The sequence below is a fragment of the Bos grunniens genome, chromosome 18 (assembly GCF_055505025.1).
Source record: "Bos grunniens cultivar Pamir isolate PY7600 chromosome 18, Bosgru_T2T1.0, whole genome shotgun sequence".
Lineage (NCBI taxonomy): Eukaryota > Metazoa > Chordata > Mammalia > Artiodactyla > Bovidae > Bos > Bos grunniens.
The window spans coordinates 39,847,266-39,867,724 of NC_141182.1; the positions used below are offsets into that span (position 1 = coordinate 39,847,266).

The following is a 20,459-nucleotide window of genomic DNA, read 5'->3' on the forward strand; positions in this document are numbered from 1 at the left end:
GAGTTTCATTGTCCTGTTCACATGAAGATCTCAAAGAATCCCTACTGCAGAGATGGCCACGTCCCTTTGAAGATGGACAGTGAAGCCATGACCACAGTCAAAGATCAAGCCTGGAAGATACTGGAAACTGGAATTCTCACTGGCCTTTTTCAGTTTTAGCATGGTAGCTGAATCCATCCTATCCAAGAATGCTTCTTGGAACTCTGAATTCTAGGAACACTAATGCTATTGAGTGAGATGAAAACATGAAAGAGTCTAGAAGCAAACTGAGTAAAACAGGTCTGCTTACTGCAGGACTTCCCAGAGCCTATAATATGCAAACGTCTATGTCAGATACCCAAACGGCAAGCAGGGTGTACACATGATTTCCCAAAGGTACTTTGAAGTGAAAGTCGCTCAGTCATGTCCGACTCTTTGTGACCCCATGGACTATACAGTCCATGAAATTCTCCAGGCCAGAGTACTGGAGTGGGTAGCCTTTCCCTTCTCCAGGGGATCTTCCTAACCCAGGGATTGAACCCAGGTCTCCTGCATTGCAGGTGGATTCTTTACCAGCTGAACCCCACAAGGGAAGCAAAAAGGTACTTCACCCAAGCTTGTTTCTCACCATATCCTCCACACTTTAACGTGCACACACACCACCGGGGGTCTTGTTAAAATGTAGATTCTGATTCAGCGGGTCAAGGACTTGGCATTTCTAACAAGCACCCAGTTAATGGTGACACTGATGCTCCTGGTCCATAGACCACACTTGGAGTAGCTCAGCTACTCAGAAGGGGTTTGGTATCTTACTGAGACCATTACAGGCATAGGGTGGTCCTGTCTCTGAATGTGAGAGAAAGGCAGGCCCCAGCGTGCAAGAGAGAAGGCAGCGCCTTGGTCTCACCTCCATAAACTCGGTGCTGGAGCCCACGTGCTGCCTGAAGCACAGAAGGAAGTTCTCCTCGGTCGGCAGGATCTGTGCCAGCTGTGGGGATCAGAGAGTGACAGTAACATTACAGCCCTGCCAGGGAAGGACGGAGAACAGCCAGTGCAAGGCAGCAGTGGGAGTCACGTTTTGTTCCATTCTGCTTGCTTCCTTGAAAACAGGGGCTGGCAGCCCTTTAAATGGGAAGAAGGATTTTCTAAGACGCGCTTCTGGGTGCCCCCAAGCCTCAGTATGAGTAGCTGAAGGGACAAAAGTAGTGCCACTTTGAAATGCGTGTGTTAGGACTCAAAGGAGCACTTACTGATTCCATGGATATGCACTTCTAGAAAACGCAAAGCAGTCTGAGACGGGTGGTTGCTGGTGCTCAGAGGACCTTTTGGGGGTGATGGAGATGCTGTATTTTGATTGCAGCTATATACAGCTGTCTAAACTCATGGAATTTTACAGTTCAAATTGATGCTGCTTACTGTATATAAATTATACTGCAAACATCTGGTTTTTAAAAAAATGCAGGATGTGCCACGGCACGCCACCCCCACCCCCCCACCCCCCGCCCCCTTCTCTGCTCCCAGCATGCTGGAGTCACAGGCAAATCCTAATCAGTCTGTTAAACGTAATAATCTCATTTCCCTGGCCAGTGATTGGCTTCTGGGTAGGAGTGACCTAGTCCTGGCCAATGAAATGTGAGGGGAGGTCTGCTGAGGGCACTCCTGGGAAAGGTTTCCTTGCTTTTATCAGGGACCAGTGAGGTGGGCCCTTTCTGTATCTGGATGTGATGTCTGGAACTGCTGTAGCTAGCTTTCTTATCCAGCCTGGGGATGAAGCCATTGTGGGGCAGAGAATAGAACCAGGAGAACTGCAGAGAAGCCAGGCTGGAGACCTGGCCTCTTTGACCACCCGCCAACCCTTCTAATGGCCTTTCTCCTTAGGAGTCTCTCGCAGTTTAAGCCAAGAGTCAGTATATTACAGCCCGTGAGCCAAATCTGGCTCTCCACCCCCAAAAGGGTCCTCTGTGTACTAGCAACCACCTGTCTCAAATTGCTTTGCCTCTTTCTGTAAAGAAACTTGTATTGGAGTGTGGCTGCTGCTGCTGCGAAGTCACTTCAGTCGTGTGACTCTGCAACCCCACAGACGGCAGCCCACCAGGGCCCATTTATTTACATACTGTTTGTGGTTGCTTTTGTGCCACAGTGGCAGAGTTGAAGAGTCATGACAGAGATTGTACAGCTTGCAAACTCTGAAACATTGACCACAGTCTGTTTCTTTACAGAAAAAGCCTGCTGACCCCTGCTTTAAGCCCATTTGAGTCAGGATGTTCCAACACCTGCACTTTAGGCATCAATAGTGGATGGTCTTGGTGCCTATTGCAGATCCCCTTTAGCTAGGCTGGTGGGCCATCCCTCAGCTGCAGAGAAGGCTGTGAGCTAGTGGCTCATAGCTGCCCCCTGCAGAACTGCCCTGCACCAAACGGGCTGCCTCAGCCACCCTCCTCTCCAACCCCCATCCTGGAGTGGGCAGCCTGCATCCAATACCTGATTGACATAGGGGTTCAAAGGACCACCCTACCACCCCTTACTTCAAGGTGGGACTGGCTCTGTGGCACAGTCCACCCTCCAGGGGCCCCCATGAGATCAGCTGAGACCACACCTGTGCTTAGCTTCTTTCTCTGCCCTTTCTTGCTGCTCTCTCTTCCCTTCTCTTGAAGTCCTACCCACTCGAATCTCTGTCTCAGTATCTGCTTCTAGGGCACTGACCTGAGGCGCCATGGTAACCAGTCCACCCCGGAAGAACTGTGTCCTCCTTTGTGTGCCCAGTTGTCATTCTGGATCCCTTGACCATGGGTTGCAAACTGATTTCCAGAAGAGTTTGGTTAGGCCTGTACACATGTGCACGTGTATGCTGCTGCTGCTGCTAAGTCGTGTCAGTCGTGTCCGACTCTGTGCGACCCCATAGACGGCAGCCCACCAGGCTCCCCTGTCCCTGGGATTCTCCAGGCAAGAACACTGGAGTGGGTTGCCATATCCTTCTCCAATGCATGAAAGTGAAAAGTGAAAGTGAAGTCGCACAGTCGTGTCCGACTCCTAGCGACCCCATGGACTGCAGCCTACCAGGCCCCTCCATCCATGGGATTTTCCAGGCAAGAGTACTGGAGTGGGTGCCATTGCCTTCTCCGGTGCACGTGTATATGTGTATGTATAAGTGTGCATATGAAAAGTGAAAGCGTCACTCGCTCAGTTGTGTCAACCATGGCAGCCCCATGGACTGTAGCCTGCCAGGCTCCTCTGCCATGGTTAAACAGGAAGTCTTTGGACTGAGGTGGCCTTAATGCCTTAGTAGCCTACATAAGCAAACCAAAATCTAAACACCCAACCAAAACAGCCAACTAGGCTTTCCCAAATAATGTAACCACTTAGGCTATAGCCTATCAAAGAACTTCTTTGATTGCTACTGTCTCTTCTTTACAGAAGTCTCCCTTAGCTTCTGTTGGTAGAGTGTTCCTAACTATTTCAGGTTGGTACTGCCCCATTTGAATTGATTTTTGCTTAAAGAAACTCTTAAAATTTTTCATATGCCTTGGTTTATCTTTTAGCAATATGTGTATATCTATGCATATATAAACACATGTGTGTGTATATATATAAATGTTATACATACTACATATGTAAGTTATACACACATACACCCTCCTGCGGATGCCTTAGGTGGGGCACGGACTCTCCTAACTCCCCAGTGCTCACCCTGTTTTCTGCCTTAAGTTCATCACATGTTTACAGTGCCTACGGGACCGAGAGCATTAAAGTTCTTTATCCCTGTCTTAGGCCAATGTTTGTTCCTCTTTCTTTGTGAGACAAAGAAAAAGTCCCATCTGTTCTCTTTGATCAGCCTGAGTGCTAGGGGCTTTAAGACCACCACCTCATCAGACTCCTGGAAGGATGCTCGTGCATGGGAAAGATACAAGCAACCGATGACCCTTCCCACGTAGCTCTTAGCAGCTAAGACTCAGGTCTGATGACTATAAGCAGCTTAGACACTAGGACTCACCTCCGCCATCTCAATTTTCCCATCTGAGTTCTTGTCATACTTCTGCATGAATTCCTTCATCTTCTCCCCTAAGTTGTCACTCTTTGATACCTGTAGAAAGACAAAGGGGACTGATTTTGCTACTAGGTCCCCTTCAAACCAGGGATCTCTCACCCTTTTGGTGTGGCAATGATGGGGAGTTATTCTGCACCCCAAATATGCAGGTTGAACCAGTGGTCTGAGTAATCAAGGCTGTACTCTTTCCTTTTCAGGGTCCTTCCTTTTCATTGTTCTCTTCTTTGAGGCTTGTGCATGCCTGCTAAGGTGCTTCAGCTGTGTCTGACTCTTTGTGACCCTGTGGACTGTAGCCTGCCAGCCTCCTCTGTCCATGGGATTCTCCAGGCAAGAATACTATAGTGGGTTGCCGTGCCCTCCTCCAGGGGATCTTCCTGACCAAGGGATTGAACCCGCGTCTCTTCTATCTCCTGCCTTGGCAGGCAGATTCTTTACCACTTGTGCCACCTGGGAAGCCTTCTTTGAGGCTCAGTCACATAATTTGCAAAGGGGAACAGGACATGTGGAGATGCTGTGTACCACATAGGTAAACACACCCTCTGCCTTTGGAATGGAAGGGTGAGGCTTTATTCCCATTGCAGATGTGAGAACTCAGGTCCCAACATTTTACTGAGGCAGCTTCTAATAAGCCCAGCTTATTGCAAGGCCCCCCAGTAGGTTCTAGGCACTCCACCAGAGCAAGGGGAATCGCTCGTTTTCTTCTTTAAAGACTAATTGGCAATTCTACAATGCTTTTCACTGTGATTTTAGGCCAGGAAGAATGTGAAGAGAAAGTCTCTATTAGCTGAGGGATCATTTAAATAGTCCAGTAGATGAGTGTGACTACTAAAAAGCATAGAACTTCACAAGTTCTGTTGGGCCATCGTCACCCAACTTAAATTTAAGCCCTTCTTGAAGTTCTCAGAGCTTCTCTTGGTTTGGGGTGCTGCTGATTGATCATTTCCATTAACGAGCTCTTCCTTATCCTTAATCAGTGATGAATTATTTTGGGACTTGATGCCTTTTCTTTGTTTCGCTGAAAGTTTTCTAGTGGGTGTGTGTTTCCTAGGACTGGGCCTAGAAGAATTCTACCAATTCTCACAGTCTTTTCTGAATCCCTTCTATTGTCTTTTTTTTTTTTTTTTCTTTAACCTTTGGGACTGGTCTCAATTTGCCAATATGTGTTTGTTTATCAATACTTATTGCTTTACCTTTGCAGATGTGCATGGAATGACCCTAGACCCTTATCACAAGTAAGGGTCTATTTACCCCTGTTTACATTTCACAACAATCCCCACGAAGCTAGTAACCTGACTGTTTTACATACAAATGGAGGCTGAGATGCAGTGGCTTCTCCTGAGGTCACCAGTTAGTATAGCCAGAATGTGAACTCGTGATTCCCGTTTCCAAGACCAGCCATTTTTCCTGCTGCTCTGAGAACCAGTCCAGGATGATGTTAATTGAGAGTGTTGTTGACAGACTTGAAAATCACCCCTGATGCCATCTGAGGAAGGGAATGACTAAGAGAAGGATTTCAGATTTGAAGCACTTCGTAAAATCACATTCCTCCATCTACCTCAAGATCCCAGAACCAGCTGAGAAGCCTGTGTTTTCCATGACCTGGGCTTCATTATCCTAGTAATGAGGAGTGATAGAGGACTGTTGATAAACAAACCCGTGAATCACCTCCACCACTTAAGCCCATCTCTTGGACATCCTCCTCACTGGGGCCCACTGCCGAGCTCAGACCCGAGCGCCCACTGGTGGGCTTGTGACTCATCTCCCAAAGGCTCCATGAAGACTTGCTAATAAGCAGTGGATTAGCCAGCAGACACGCATAAGGGGAGAATGGAGAGACCTCCCGTGAAAAGACCCACAGGAGCTGGAGGGAGGGAGTTGTCTGACTCCATATATTTGAGAGCCAGACATGAGAATCACAATGGACTAGCTGCAATCTCCTTACCTTTTCAATATGTTAGACTCCCCCCAAAGGGCTTTAGTGTCAGTAGTGCCAGGTTGGCACCAGGAGGGACAAGGTACCTGCCATTAAGGGGCTGGGATGTGATCTGGAGTCACTCCAGGCCATGAAGGGCAGTCTGACACCTGTGCAAATGAGCCAGTGCGATCCAGCTCAGATACTGGTTTGGAGCAGTCCTCCATCTCCTCTAAGTCCTTGCTGAGTTCCAGCCTCGGTTGGTCTAGAACAGTGGTTCTTAAGTGGGGACAATTCTGTATCCCCTGAAGGGGATATTAGCAGCGTCTGGAGACACTTTTGATTGTTCCAGTTTGGAGGGGTGTACTAGGATCTCATGGGTAGAGGCCAGGGATGCTGCTAATCACCCTACAGTGTCCAGGACAGCCCCCCATGATAAAGGGTCGTTTACCCCAACATCAGTAGTGCTCAGGCTGAGAAACTCTAGTCTTGAATAAAGGCACTGGAAACCCCCTAGGCATCCAATCTTAAGTCATAATGCCTCTAAGCATATTAGGTAGGCTATGGACTCTTCTCTGGGAAAAGATAATGTTTATAGACACAGACACAAAATTTGCAGTTTTGGGGGCATTTATCAACCTATGGTAGCCATGAACACCCCTCAGTTCCAGACACCCAAGGATAGTGAGGTAAGGTACCCTTTTTAGGGACTATATCAATTTAAAAAATCCTTCCAAATAAAAGAAAAACTCTAAGGGTCAAGATGAGAGATGTCAGGCTGCTGATGGAATGCATGACCTAGGACAGATAATACTCAAAGCCATGGTCAGGATGACAGAAAATTCCAAGTAATGGGAGAGGGGACTGGGCTTACCATGCCAGAGCCTTTTCTTGCTTTCTCCAATTCTTGGAAAAAGTTTTCTAACTCTTTACCTTCAATATACCCATTTCCTGCAAAGATAGCAAAGAAAAAAAAAGCAATGAATCTCCAAGCGAAATAGTAAGATTTACAGTGGGTGGGGTGGGGAGGTCGGGGCCTTCACGGAGGACTTGTTCTCCTCACTGGTCATTAAGCAGGTGTCCGGGCCAACCCTGGACTGTTAGGGATGTGGGTCCTGTCCTCTAGGCATTTGCAACCATAGAAATCCAAGATGAATAACGGTGTTTGGAGTGTACATTTAGTAGTCAGAAAGCACTGGGAGGGGCTGGCGTCAGGACCATGCCTCAGAGGGAGCAGGGGCTGGCAGCTGTCCCTCTGTTGCCTGCTGGGCAAGCAGCAGGAGCTGGAGCTCTAACAGGGGACAACAGGTCATCAGCCTCAAGGTTTGTGGGCAGGTGCCAAGCCCCGGTCACCAGGGTGGATTGGGTGGGAGGCAAAACTTGAGTCTTTGGTGTACTCAAGTTGGAGGCTATACTGAATTGAAGGTTGTCCACCTGGAACTCAGAATGTGACCTTATTTGGAAATAGTGTCTTTGCATATGTAATTAGTTAAGATGAGATCCTACTGGCCCTAAATCCAGTGACTGGTGTCCTTAAAAGAAGTCCACGTGAAGACACAGAGAGATACTCAGGAAAGGAGGCCACGTGAAGAGAGGCAGCGATCAGAGTGGTACGTCTCCAAACTAAGGGCTGCTGTGGGTTGTGAGCCACTGCCAGAAGCCAGGAGAGGGACATGGAACATACCACCCCTCAGAGCCTGGAACCAACCCTGCCTACACCTTGATTTTGGGCTTTGCGCCTCCAGGACTGTCAGAGAATAGATTCTTGTTGTTTTAACCCCAGTTTGTTGTACTTTGTCATGGCAGCTCCAGGAAGCTGATGCAGAGGGAAGAGTGGAAGGAGAAAGGCAGAGTGTCTATCCCATGGTATGGGGGCACCTGATGTTTTAAAAAGCTCCCCAAGTGATTTTCATGCCTATAGCAAGAAACCACTGGCTAAAGGTCAAGTTCCAAATCTGAACTGAAGCAGTTGAGGAAGTTTCTCATAGAGAGTATTCAACTTGAAAAGGAAAGGGAGGTGGTAGCTTGTGTCAGGGGCATATGGAGTTACACACTAAACAAAGAGGATAAAGAAGACGTGTTTACCCTGGCCTTGGTGGGAGCTTTGGGGAGGGTGGAGGTGGATGTCAGAGCGGGAGTGTATGTTCTTCCCAGCCTCCCCTCCAGTGCCCCATGATAATAAGTAACCTTACTGGTGCCCTCTAGTAGGAAAAATGCCACAATATGGAAAGTGTATGGAGGGCGTCATGTGAGATAAATTATGTATTTTTATCTGCAGGGAAAAGATACGATTGTAACTGCAGGTTGGGGAGTAGTGCATGGTGGGGAAAGATTTGAGTCCCCTTTTTCCCTTAGGCTAGGGAGGTCATCTTTCTTCTAGGATGTTCTGCAAAGCTTCTTAGGAGAGCTGGAATTTCACGAGTGTATGCCTACTGCCAGCGAGGCCAGCTGGAATGGGGTGGCGGAAAGGGGGGCAGAGATGAAGGGCTTTCTAGACAAAAAGGCAGTCGCCAGTGGACAGTGACTCTGAGTTGGAGGAACCAGTACGTTGTGTCTCCCTGGGTCACTCCCTGCCGTGATCTGGCTGTTCTTATATTTCTCAGGCAGGAAGCTGAGCTCACCTCTGGGTCCAGGAGAAGCCCAAGGCTGAGGTTGCAGTGGGGTGGTGTGTGTGGAGCTTGTACAGTGAGCATGCACTGGGGTTAAATGTAGCAGAGGCCTCAGAGGTGGGCTGGCCCAGGGCTGGATGGACATGTGAGTCAGTGGCTGTGAGTCTGTTTCACGAGTGTACTAGGAGGAGGCTGAAATAACTATGGGGCTACTTGGACAGCGTGGGCGGGAAGGCCTCGCTGAGAAACCCCAGCTACTAGCAGAGGCAGCAGGGGGCCAGGAGCCGGCCAGCGCCCCAGTGGAAAGAAACTTCTCCTTGAGTCCGACTTGTGCAGGCCGAGTAGCAGGGGGCTGCATGACCCCTCTTGCCACCAGCACCTCATTCTGTGCTGAACAGAGGAACAGAAATGTGGTTCAATTCTACAGCCTTTGTTTTTTTTTTTTTTTTGAACTGAATAACAAGTTCAACACTGTGGGAACTATAGCCAAGTTTAGACATAGGCCTGTTCCCCAAGAGCATTTAATAGTCTCCTGGGGTGAGGGAGCCACACAGGAACAGAGGTATCTGCCAGCTGAAGGGAGAGGGTGAGGAGCAGAGGTTAGGTAGGCTGCAGGGGGCAGACGAGGCATCTTCCATCACGGACGTGGGAGAAGGGCCTCCGCTACCCTGGCTTCCCTCAGAGTGACTCCCTGCCCATCAGGCAGGAGGCACCTGTTATCCAAGGCGGGAGTAGGGGACAGGTTGGCCTGCCAGCTTCCAGGGAGGAGTTCAACACTAGGCAGGTGGTTTGCTTTTTCTATGACCATCTTATATGGGGGTGGGGTGGCTGGCCACCCCACAGACCTCGAGGATTGGCATTGATAAGGATGTGGTTAACACAACAACCATCCCTTCTAATCTCCACATCAAACCCCACCCTGTGAACATTAGGGAGGGGCTGGGTGGAGCCAGGGACCCTGCATCTTGCCTCATTCTAGGGTCGCTACCATTCTTCACCACCACCGTACCTCGGGTTTCCCCAGATTCTGAAGTGAGTCAGCACTTCTTCACAGTTGATCTGGCCACAGACACTTGGACGACCTTGACTGAAGAAGGCCCTGCCCCACGCAGAAAGGGGTCTGTTTCTCACTGACGTTTGTGTGTACAGATTTTCTGAGCATTGACCAGGTAAGAGGAGTCTGAGTAAGAGCTGTAAGGCTATCACCATTTCTGTGACTGTTCACGTGATGCTGAGCCAGTCAGTCTCTCTGAACTCTTGATCTTTCTTGATCTCTAAAATGGCTGTAACTGTTTATGCTCAAAACTACTTATGCTTTTTTTTTTTTTAAACTTTATATAGAGTCATTGTGACAGCCATACAACACAAAGCTGTGATAGCATTCTGGAAAATGTAAAATCTCACATAACTTAAAAGCATCATTTTATATTCTGTGCTCTTAAGGTCTTCTAAACCAATCCATGGCTATAAACCCTTTGGCCCAAAGAGTTGCAGCATTACTGCTCAGCCTCAGCATCCTGGTTCTCAGCCCAGGCTAGGTATTAGAACCACCCAGAAAGCTATTAAACCAGCACCATCGCCTGGACCCTGCCCCCAGAGCTCCGATTTAATGGGGTGGGGGTGTCTCACGGGCACGTTTTCAAAGCTCTCTGGGCAACTGTGAGGTGCAGTCAGGACTAAGGACTGCTTTGGAGCAGCCTGTCTCCAATTTTAAGGTATGTGAGAATTACCCGGGAGCTTGTTAAAATGGAAGTTCTAACGTGGCAGATCTGCAGTATGAGAGCTTGACATCAAAGTGTGGTCTGTGGAATGGGAACACTGGAATTACATGGTAGCTTGTTAGAAATGCAGAATCCCAGGCCCCACCCCAGCCCTGCTGATCAGAATCTGCATTTTAACAACATAGGAGCATGAACATTTGGGAACTGCTGCTTTTGAGTGTGAGCTCTCCTCCCTAGAGAGACCATGCCTTTGGTTTCACCTTTGAGGTTGAGCTTCCCTGGTGGCTCAGATGGTAAAGTGTGTGCCTATAATACGGTAGACCTGGGTTCAATCCCTGGGTTGGGAAGATCTCCTAGAGAAGGAAATGGCAACCCACTCCAGTATTCTTGCCTGGAAAATCCCATGGATGGAGGAACCTAATAGGCTACAGTCCATGGGGTTGCAAAAGAGTCGGACACGACTGAGCGACTTCACTTTCACTTTGAAGTTGAGGTGGAGGGCTGGTGTGAACCCTGAGGTGGTAGACCACGGTTTCCTTTTAAGTGACAGCACCTCTTTTGACAAGAGTGGCCTAGACCAGCACTATTCAGAGAGTGATCAGGGCCTGATAGTGTCAATATCACCTGGGAGCTTGTTAGAAATGCAGATTTCTAACCAACCCCAGACTGGCTGAATCAGAATTGTTGGCAGTGAGTCCCGAAAATGTGCTTTTGAACCAGCCCTCCTTTATGCTCCAGTTTGAGAAGCATGGAGCTGGGACTGTGGCGGTGCGTGCTCACCAATCTGTATTATTCTATGTCCCTTCTGTTTAAGGAAATCAAAGAGGGCAGTTAGGCAGTTTCGAGTTAGCTGCCCAAGAAAGCAACCAGGAGGCCATGCCTCCTGGCTCCCTGTCAGGAGCTCAAATTTATGAAAGGGCAAGTAACCTTCTACCTTCAGCCCCGGTTTTCTTTGAGACACATCTCACCCTTTGTGGCAAGAAATGGGCTTCCTCTGGCCCTGCTCCAGTATTAATAATATACCTTTGCACAGTGTACACCATATAAAGAGCTCTCCAATTCCTGTCCCATCTGGTCTTCAGGACCCTGCCAGGTAAGCAGACGGGTGCTATCGACCTCACGTTAGAGAGAAGGAGTTTGAGGGGAAAGAGATTGAACCACAGCTTACAGCCTGTTTTCCTTTGACTTGCTCCAGGGGCAACCTCTGTCCATATCTCTGTTTTGTTTTGGTTTTTCTCTTCGTCAGTCTTACACAGACACAGACAGATGGACACAGACATACGTCTCCCAGAGGCTCCTGGGGGAAGAACCCAGTGCGCACGGCTACTGCATGAATATTCAGACACTTGACTTTGTCTGTGTTTCTGCACCGAGCTGCTTCTGGAACACTGGCTTTGGAGCTGGGTCCCCTGAACCTGTGGACATCTGGCAGCCTAATGCTGGGCCAACTCCCAGGGGTGGAGGCCAGAAGGATGGGACAGATTGGGCGAGAGAGGAGGGGAGGCAGAGGGCCGAAGCCAGAGGCCCCGGCTGGGACTGGCTGGGCAGAGGCGGGATCTGATGCAATCTGCCAGGACAGCCCCGTGGGTCAGAGCTGGAGAGGCTCAGTTCTTGAAGAGCCGCATGCCTGCTCTATTAATTCTGGCTCCCTGGGTACTAGAAGAGGTTTCCCCGAGAGGTCTCCTTAGCCCTGGAAACCTCCCCCAGGGGCTCAGCTACTGAAACTACTCAAGTCTAGAGGGAGATAAACAAGGCGAGTAGGGCAGGGATGCAGGATCACTGCTGGCTGCCCTGGTGAGGCGGGGCAGGCTGAAGTGTCTTGTTTGTGCAAACGTCCCCATAGCTGCCTCCCTGGGGAGCCCCAGCTCTTCTCAGACACAGCTGCCTCCCCACTCAGCTGGCACCATCACCCTCAGAGAGGTTGGGCCATGGGGCACGAGTCCACACGAAGGGCACCCTGTGCAGGGCTGGTGCGCTGTGGCCATCCACACCAAAGGGCACTGTAGGCAAAACAAACGGGGACTTGGGGGTGAAAGCAGAGGTGGGGTGGGGGCCTTACTCTTAGGGCTTACCCAGGTGGGGCGGGACGCTGCTCCCAAAGAACCCCAAATCCCGACCTCAGGCGCAAACGGGACACGTGGACCCCACAGAGAAACACCGACAGGGTTAAAAGAAAACCACCCTCAGACAGCGCTGGCTCCCTCCTGGCCTCAGACCCTCTGACTTTAATGTTCTAAGAAGCAGTCATTTTTATAAATCCTATGGAGAAGGCAATGGCACCCCACTCCAGGACTCTTGCCTGGAAAATCCCATGGACACAGGAGCCTGGTAGGCTGCAATCCATGGGGTCGCTAAGGGTCAGACACGACTGAAGCGACTTCACTTTCACTTTTCACTTGCATACATTGGAGAAGGAAATGGCAGCCCACTCCAGTGTTCTTGTCTGCAGAATCCCAGGGACGGGGGAGCCTGGTGGGCTGCCGTCTATGGGGTCGCACAGAGTCGGACACGACTGAAGCGACTTAGCAGCATGATCATCTTGTGAACAGCACAGTTGTGTTGCACAGTAACAGTTGTTGTGTTTGTGTAAATGCCTAGGTACAGGATACTCCGTAACCCTTTCTGGGCAAGTCTTCTTGTTTTTCCTTTTATCGAGTTTGATTGGAGTACAGTTGCTTTACATTGTTGTATTAGTTTCTGCTGTGCAGCAAAGTACATCAGTTACACATATATCCACCCTTTTTCAGATTTCCTTCCCATTTAGGTTACCACAGAGCATTGAGTAAAATTCCCTGTGATCAACAGCAGGTTCTCATTAGTTATCTCTTTTATTCACTGTGCTGTGCTTAGTTGCTCAGTCGTGTCTGACTCTCAGTCACGACCCCATGGACTGCAGCCTGTCTGGCTCCTCTGTCCATAGGGATTCTCCAGGCAAGAACATTGGAGTGGGTTGCCATGCTCTCCTCAAGGGGATCTTCCCAACCCACAGATCGAACCTAGGTCTCCCGCAATGCAGGCAGATTCTTTACCGTCTGAGCCACCAGGGAAGCCCTATTTTATGCACAGAGGTCTTCTTTTCAGTATCTCAAAAGCCTTCATTGAGAATTCCAGGGCAAGCTGCCCAGGCCTCTCTCCACCTCTGAGAGGCACTGCTATTCAGCTTTCCTCAGCTTCCCCATCAGGGACACAAGCTCATTGGTGACTGAGAGCTGGCCTGGCCACTTTCCGTCTGGCCGGCCAGTGTTCCCTGTAGGGGATGGGCTGGGAGGATGCTTCTGTTATTACCCCTGTGGAGAGAGGTGGGAAGACTGGGCAGGGCCTTCCTTAGTTCTTGGTAGTCCTCCCTGTCAGTAATTTTCAGTCCTTGGGGCCACACCATATGGAGCAAGGCTCAGCCCTGTGCAGGGCTTTGAGAGCCTCCCGCATCACCAGGGCCATCTGGAGGCAGACAGAGGCCTGCAGAACTCTGGGCAGAGGCCCACAACTGGAGAGAGAGATGTATTTCTTTGGGGGGGCAGTCCCCATAAAATTATTTTCTTCTTGACTCTTTTTATTATTTTGCTAATTACACAAGAAGCACAGGCTCTTGTAAAACACTATAGAAATTAACATCAAAAGTTAAAGAAAATGCCTTTTAATTTGACATCATCTACTCTGCAGAGAAGACCACTATTGTTATGTTCTAATATTTTCCATCATACTTGTTTCATTAATAGTAAAAATGGGCTCATACTATAATAGTGTCATGCTGCAAGTGAAAAAAATGTCTGTAATACATCTTGGATGTTTTTCCATGTCAGTATAGAAGCCCCATCTCAGTCCCATTGGTTGTATAATATTCCACTGTAGAGATTAGAAGATTCATTTTCCTGTTCCCTAGGGAAGCACATTCTTTCTCAAAAGTTCAGTATCCCAAAGAACTTGGTAATAGACCCCTGTGTTCACACAGCTTTATGTATACGCACGAGTGTATCCATGTAGGATGCTTCCTGGGATGAGTGGGATTCCCTGCACTGACCTGCGAATGTCTGTGGGCCTCTGGGAGAGCAAGGATCCCCAGGCTGGCACCAGCTTCCAAAGAGTAGCGAAGGCCAAGGGCAGATCTTGGCTCCTCATAGACCCCCTCCTGATGGTCAGCAGAATAGGAGCCTGGTGGCCGTGTGGTCAGAACCACAGACAGGACAGCGTCAGCTTGGAACTGGGCATCTCTGAAGCCCGGATCTTGCACATTGAGAAAGGTTCTGACAAACGAGTGACCAGGAAACAACAAAACGGTGGACTTAGTTGTGTAGGGCATGTAAAGGTTGCTCAGCCAGGCTCGCAGAGCGTGCTCGGCTGCCGTCTCCTTCACCTCACCTTTGAGAGACGACACCTGAGCCTTCCAGGCGCATGGCCTTGGTGGCCACTGAGGAGGGATGGGGAGGGGGACCAGGAGAGGAGTTGTGGGCCCCCCACCCTCTCATTTCGCAGTGTGGTATTGTGAGAAGAATGGTGTCTCTTCGAGGCCCAGTTTCCCCCTCTCCAGACACCTGCTCCTTCCTTTCTCCACAAGGCTGATGGTAATCTTGGAGATACTCTCTTTGTGCAAAGTCACCAGGATGCTGGCTTTTCCTCCTTGTTAGAAATGGGCTGAGTGAGGGTTAGACCCCCTGCCTCGTCCTCACTCTCCTCAGAGTCCAGCTTCTCCTCGGACTCCTGGCCTCTGTTTACTAGAGTCCAGGAGGGGTGGGTCGGTGCTCCCTAGTGGCTGGGACTAATTGGGCTCCAGTGAGCTCACTCCAGAGACCTGGTGAGCCGAGTCTTCCCAGAGGTCTTTAACTCCCTGAGTGGCAGGAGAGTCGGGAAGAACCCCAAGATAAAAACAGAAGCCAGAGTTAGTAAGAGGAGGCCCGGCCAGGGCAGGGAGCACCTCAGGGGTGAGAGGGAAGATCACTGGCAGCCATGAGAGGTCAGGAAGGGACAGACAGTGAAGATCCAGAGCCAGGTGACCCACAGGATAATTCTGGGTCCTTTAGTGGAATTTCAGTTTGGTTGTGACATCATTTTCTACCACCTCTGGCGTTTTAATCTCCTACGCTTTCCTTCTCTGTGAGGTCCATGGTCCCTCCTTGGAACTTCCCTGAAGCGGTGGTCAGAGAGGGCGATGGGATGCCAAGTGGGACGATGAACCAAGAAGCAACTTAGCTCCTTTTCATGGAGGAGCAGAGGGAGCCAGAGGCACAGTGGTTTGGGAGTCTTTAATGACTCTTTGGCCTCATGCTAGCTTAGCTATGCTCCAGCCATGCGAAGGACCCCTTTCTAGTATTAAAGGAACTGCCTATTACCTCCAGGGCTGGGTCAGGGGCTCTTCTGTGAGTGAAAGACAGGGGAAGCAGGTGTCCAGAAATCAGAGTGGGGAAATCAGAGTGGCCAGGGGCCACTTTGCTCCATGACCTTAGAAAAGTCACACTTCATGTCTGTTCCCTCATCCGCATCAGGAGAGTCATGATCTGCCCAGAGCCTCTCTGTGTGGAGCTCAAGAAGGTGTGATCGTGTTTTGAAAAGTACAAAGTCTCAGACACGTGTGAGGGTTTGCCTGATTATCGAGAGTGCTATTGGTTGTCCCTGTGAGAACAGGGGGAGAGGAGAACTGTGGAGTCCTCTGTTTATAGCTGACTCATCTGGCAGGAGGCCGGTGGTATAACCTTGGCCACTTGGTAACTTTCCTTGAATCGTGCAAGTCTTTGGTGCAGATAAACTGGCAGGAGAAGCCTTAGGGACTGTCATGTCACCTGGAATATGAGACAATCTTCTCATAGCCCTTGCTCCTGAGGGAGTTTTATGGCACCAGCCATGGACTGGAGACACAACCCCTCCTTAGCCCCATTTTACAGATTTAACAATCTACCCTCCTCCTTCAGTAATGCTGAGGCAGATCACACGGCCTCTCACCCCCAGATTTCTTGTTGGCTCCTAGAGAACAAATCTTCACTCATCAGCATACCCGTTAACCCCTGCCTCTCCACAGCACTCTGGGGCAAAGTACCTGCTCAGCTACCTTTCCATCCACCCTGCTGAGGCAAGGAAGGGAAGGGAGAAGAATGGAGGGACCCTCCACCTGATCCTCCTTCTGGTTCCCACCCCCTTCGCTCTTAGTCCCAGGATAAACACCCTGGACCACTATCCTGCCAGTGGTGTGAGATACCAGAACATTTCAGATGCCCACCCCAGGCAGGACTTCTGAGAAAGAAATAAGATCACTTAAGTTGGGGTGGGGGGTGGTGGTGGTGGTTTCGTCGCTAAGTTGTGTCCGATTCTTGCGACCCCAAGGACTGTAGCCTGTCAGGCTCCTCTGTCCATGAGATTCTCCAGGCAAGAATACTGGAGTGGGTTGCCATTTCCTTCTCCAGGGGGAGTGGTAGAGAAAAAAGTCTCTAGTGATATCTGAAGCCTCTAAAAGGGAACCTCCCTTTATGCCTGAGTCAGACCATCCTAGACCCTTGGAATCCCTAGAGCCAACTTCCAAAGGTCATTCAGTCCAGCCCTTGGTTTTTGGTTAGTCAGTATCAAGACCATACAGACCAGAGGGTCAGTCACTGAGACATTTAAGATGGTGCCTCCCCTGACCCAGGGAAGGAAGGAGTCACCCAAAGCACCCAGGATTAGCACCCTGAAAGAATGCGTCAGGCTGACACCCCAAGCTTGCCCCCCACCACACCCACTGCTGCTGTGAGTGGGACCTGCATGCCGGTGAGGGATGGAAAATGGCAGAGGAAGCCCAGGGGATGCTCACTGCCCGGCTGTCCTCTCCATTCCTCCTTATACCAAACAGGCTGGGGAGGCCAAGGGTGTTCCTTCAGCACCCCGCAGCTTGCCCCAGCCCCCTGGACCCCTACTTGGCTAACCTGGTATTCAACAAAAGGGGAACTTTGGGGAAGAAATGAATGGGCTTCTGAGACCTGTGGCTGCAGCCGCTGAAGGCAGGCTGTTACCTTGAAGGGGAAGGTGGGGGAAGATAAAATGGCAGGGGGAGCCTTGCCAGCACAGGCATCCTATCTGGGAAAGCCCCAACTTGCCCAGAATGAGGCTGCAAAAGCCGGTGGGCTCTGTCAGGGGAGAAAAGTTCCTGACAGTTGTTACTGGGCAGCGAGGTGTCTTCCAAACTCAGGACCCCGACCTCAGCAGGTTCTGCGGCCAAAACATGCCCTGGGGGCAATCTAACACCTGCCTACATCGTCACTGACCCCTTCCCTCCACTGCAGGTCCCCTGGGGGCGAGCGGGCACACAAGTTGGAGCTTTACTGACCGTCTGCATCGAAGTGCTTCCAGATCTCCAGGAACTGGGTCGCGGTCAGCTCGGCCAGGTGCAGGTAAGGTGGCTGCTGCTGTGGGCCAGCCATGGCGAGCCGCTCGGAGACCTCAGGCAGCACCGCGCTCTCCCTGCGCGCCGGCTCCGCTCCAGGCACTCGCCAGGTCCTGCGCGCCACGCTGCCTTTATATACAATCCAGAGGCTGCGCCCGCGCCCTGCAGCCGGCAGAGGGCGCGCGTGCTCAGAGAATCGGCTTGCGTCTCAGCGGGGCGGCGGCCGCCCAGGGGCTCTGCAGGAATTTATTTTCTGGGTGGGGATGCCTGTCTGTGCTGAGACCACTGTGGACCTGGACAGGGAGAAGGCCCTCAAGTGCAAAGGAGAGGTTGACCTTGCCTTCCCTCTCCCACTCTCTGATCATCTTGAGAGCAGCCACCACGTATCCTCACTAGCAGCGGCAATAATAAATAACTGTAGTAACAACACCACCGCCAACAGTAGTAATAATAAGTTTGACAAACCGTTAGCCCTGGCATTTCGGAGTCCTTCTAGGACTCTCTCATGCGTTGGTTCGTCTGACCCTTCCTCAGCAGGAAGACCAGGGACCACTTTTCTGATACGGGGACTTGAGACTTCAAATGACTTGCCCTGCCCAGCCCTCTTTCCTTGCTATCATGGTCCCTTAATGGCCAAGGCCTGGGAAGAAGCCGAGGTTCTCTAGGCTTTACTGGGGTTGGCTGGAATCAGCGACCCCCAGGGAGTGGAGAAGGGGCTACCACTGATTGCCCTCACCTGGGTACCTCGCTCCACCCTCTGATGCCTGCTAGCACCTAGGACAGGCCCTGGGGGCTTTCAGGCCCTTGTGCATGAACTAGATCCTCCTGCCCCAGGTCTTAGCCACTCCACCTATGGGCATCATGGGAATTTGCTGAGGCTGATGGACCCAGAGGATCCCACACTGACCTAGGAATGATCTCAAAATGCTGGTCTCAGAGAAGATGGAGACAGCTGCTGAGGGTACAGCCCGAAAATATTGACAGGTCTCCTCCAGCTGGGAACTGGGCTCCCTCCCATTCTCCTGGGGGGCCTGAGCCTGGGGGGCTGCCCTGTCCTTGTGAACCATCACCCCCAGAGTGGCAGCTTGTCCCCACCTTTCTCTCCTCTCCCGCTGAGTGACTGAGAAATGAATTGATGCTCATTAGCATGTGCTAATGAGTGTTAGCTGAACTGCCTTCCAAAGGGAGAGCAGAGGCAGGGAGGTGAGAATGAAAAGGAGGTCACCAGGGGAGAGAGGAACGCCAGGAGGAGACGCGGAGACGGAGGGGCAGGCTGCCCCTTAGGGGAGGGATGAGCCCTGAGTGAGCAGGGCTGAAAGACGCAACACGATGAAGAGTCCAGAACCACTTCTGGTTTGTTTTTTTTTTCTTTTTTTTTTTTTTGCCTAGCACAAAAGTGTTTCCAGTTACTTGCAGGAACAGAGTAAGAGAGAGAAGTTGTCATAAAAAGCCAGCTTTCCAGGCCTGTATGCACCCTCTGCCCCCATGCTGTCTGGTCCAGGGCTGAGGAATTCACCAAAGCCGCTGGGTCTAGGGTGGTAGGATTGTCCAATGGTTAAGAGCAGGCACTCTATAATCAGGCTGCTTGGATCTGAACCCCAGAATAAGCTGTGCGACCTTGGGCAAATTACATAACCTATCTGTGCTTCAGTTATTCTCTTTTAAAACATGGGAATGTAGGTATCTACCTCACAAGAATTGTTGCAAGGATTAAATGAGCTCACACTCCAGCTGCCCTTTGTGGAGACGGAGATCAGCGGCAGTTGGCTTGGCAAGAAATTTCTTGGCCAGCATCCCTCCTTGAGGGAGCCAATAGCTTCTAGAGGGGCTCACCCCAGAGTGAGACCAAGGAAACGCTGGGCCAGACTCTTTAACATTACACTGTGCTGCCGGCCCCTTTTGGCTCTGCCACTGTCATCTGGGCTCCTCGGCTCATCTCCTGTGCCCTCCTCTGGCCCAGACAGGGCGAGAGATCTCAGCTCCAGTTCTCTAAAGATCCAAACCAGTACCTCTTTGCTGCTGGTTTTCCTGGCGAGAAAGAGAGAGTGGAACTCATGCTTGCTACTTTTCAGAACTGCTGAGATGGGGGAAGATGTTGGCCTGGCGAGGAGAGGTCCTGAGTATGACTGCAGGGTTCCACAGTGGCCTCCAAACCCGGCATTGGGACAGCCCTGCTTTGTCATTTTCGTGCATGCTTGGAGTCTCCTTCTGGGAGGCGCACCCCTCACTTCCAGATACAAGCCCGGGAGGGGTGGCAGAGCCCAGGCAAGTCCCTTTGTCCCCAAGGTGAGTCCTGCAGAAACAGTCACGTTTAGTACTGACAAATCCCTGCCCTGGGATTGGAGAGATGTGGGTGCAAAACCTACTTTGAGACCTGTGCTCAGTCGTGCCTGACTCTGTGACCCCCATGGACTGCAGCCCACCAGGCTTCTCTGTCCATGGAGTTTTCCAGGCAGGAATACTGGAGTGGGTTGCCATTTCCTCCTCCAGGAGATCTTAGACCTTGGGCAAGCTATTTAACCTCTCTGATCCTTAGTAGAAATACAAGTCATAATAATACTGGTGGTGCAAAGTTAGTGTAAGGTCTAAAAATAATATACTCAAAGTTAGTTATCAAGAATCCTGGCAGCAATAAGTGCTTACTTAAAAAGTAGATATTATTATTAATATAGAATGTTAGAAATTTTTTCTTGTTGTTCTGAAATAGTAGCACACAAGGGACTGAGTACCCCACTTGCAAAGCTCCTCCCCAGGAGCCAAATATCTTGTGTTCTGTCTGCTGGGCTGCCCTCTGCTTCCAACCAAAGCCATGGGCTGTGAAAGGAGAAGCTGCCTGGGGGAGAAGGAGGAA

At 50.6% G+C, this 20,459-nt stretch overlaps 1 protein-coding gene across 3 annotated transcripts in view; it reads right to left on the bottom strand.

Moving 5' to 3' along the window:
• CALB2 (calbindin 2) overlaps positions 1-17,732 on the bottom strand; it is a 29,309-nt gene extending 11,577 nt beyond the window's left edge. For all 3 annotated transcript variants that reach the window (XR_015145718.1, XM_086351673.1, XM_086351672.1), the window contains exons 1-4: positions 17,552-17,732; positions 6,811-6,887; positions 3,971-4,060; positions 887-967 (exon numbers count right to left, since the gene is read on the bottom strand). Coding sequence is in view for 2 of the 3 variants with exons in the window: in XM_086351673.1 (XP_086207799.1) it covers positions 887-967; positions 3,971-4,060; positions 6,811-6,887; positions 17,552-17,645 (342 nt within the window). In the remaining variant the exon portion in view is untranslated. The remainder of the gene's footprint in view (positions 1-886; positions 968-3,970; positions 4,061-6,810; positions 6,888-17,551) is intronic.
• Between the last annotated feature and the right edge of the window lie 2,727 nt (positions 17,733-20,459).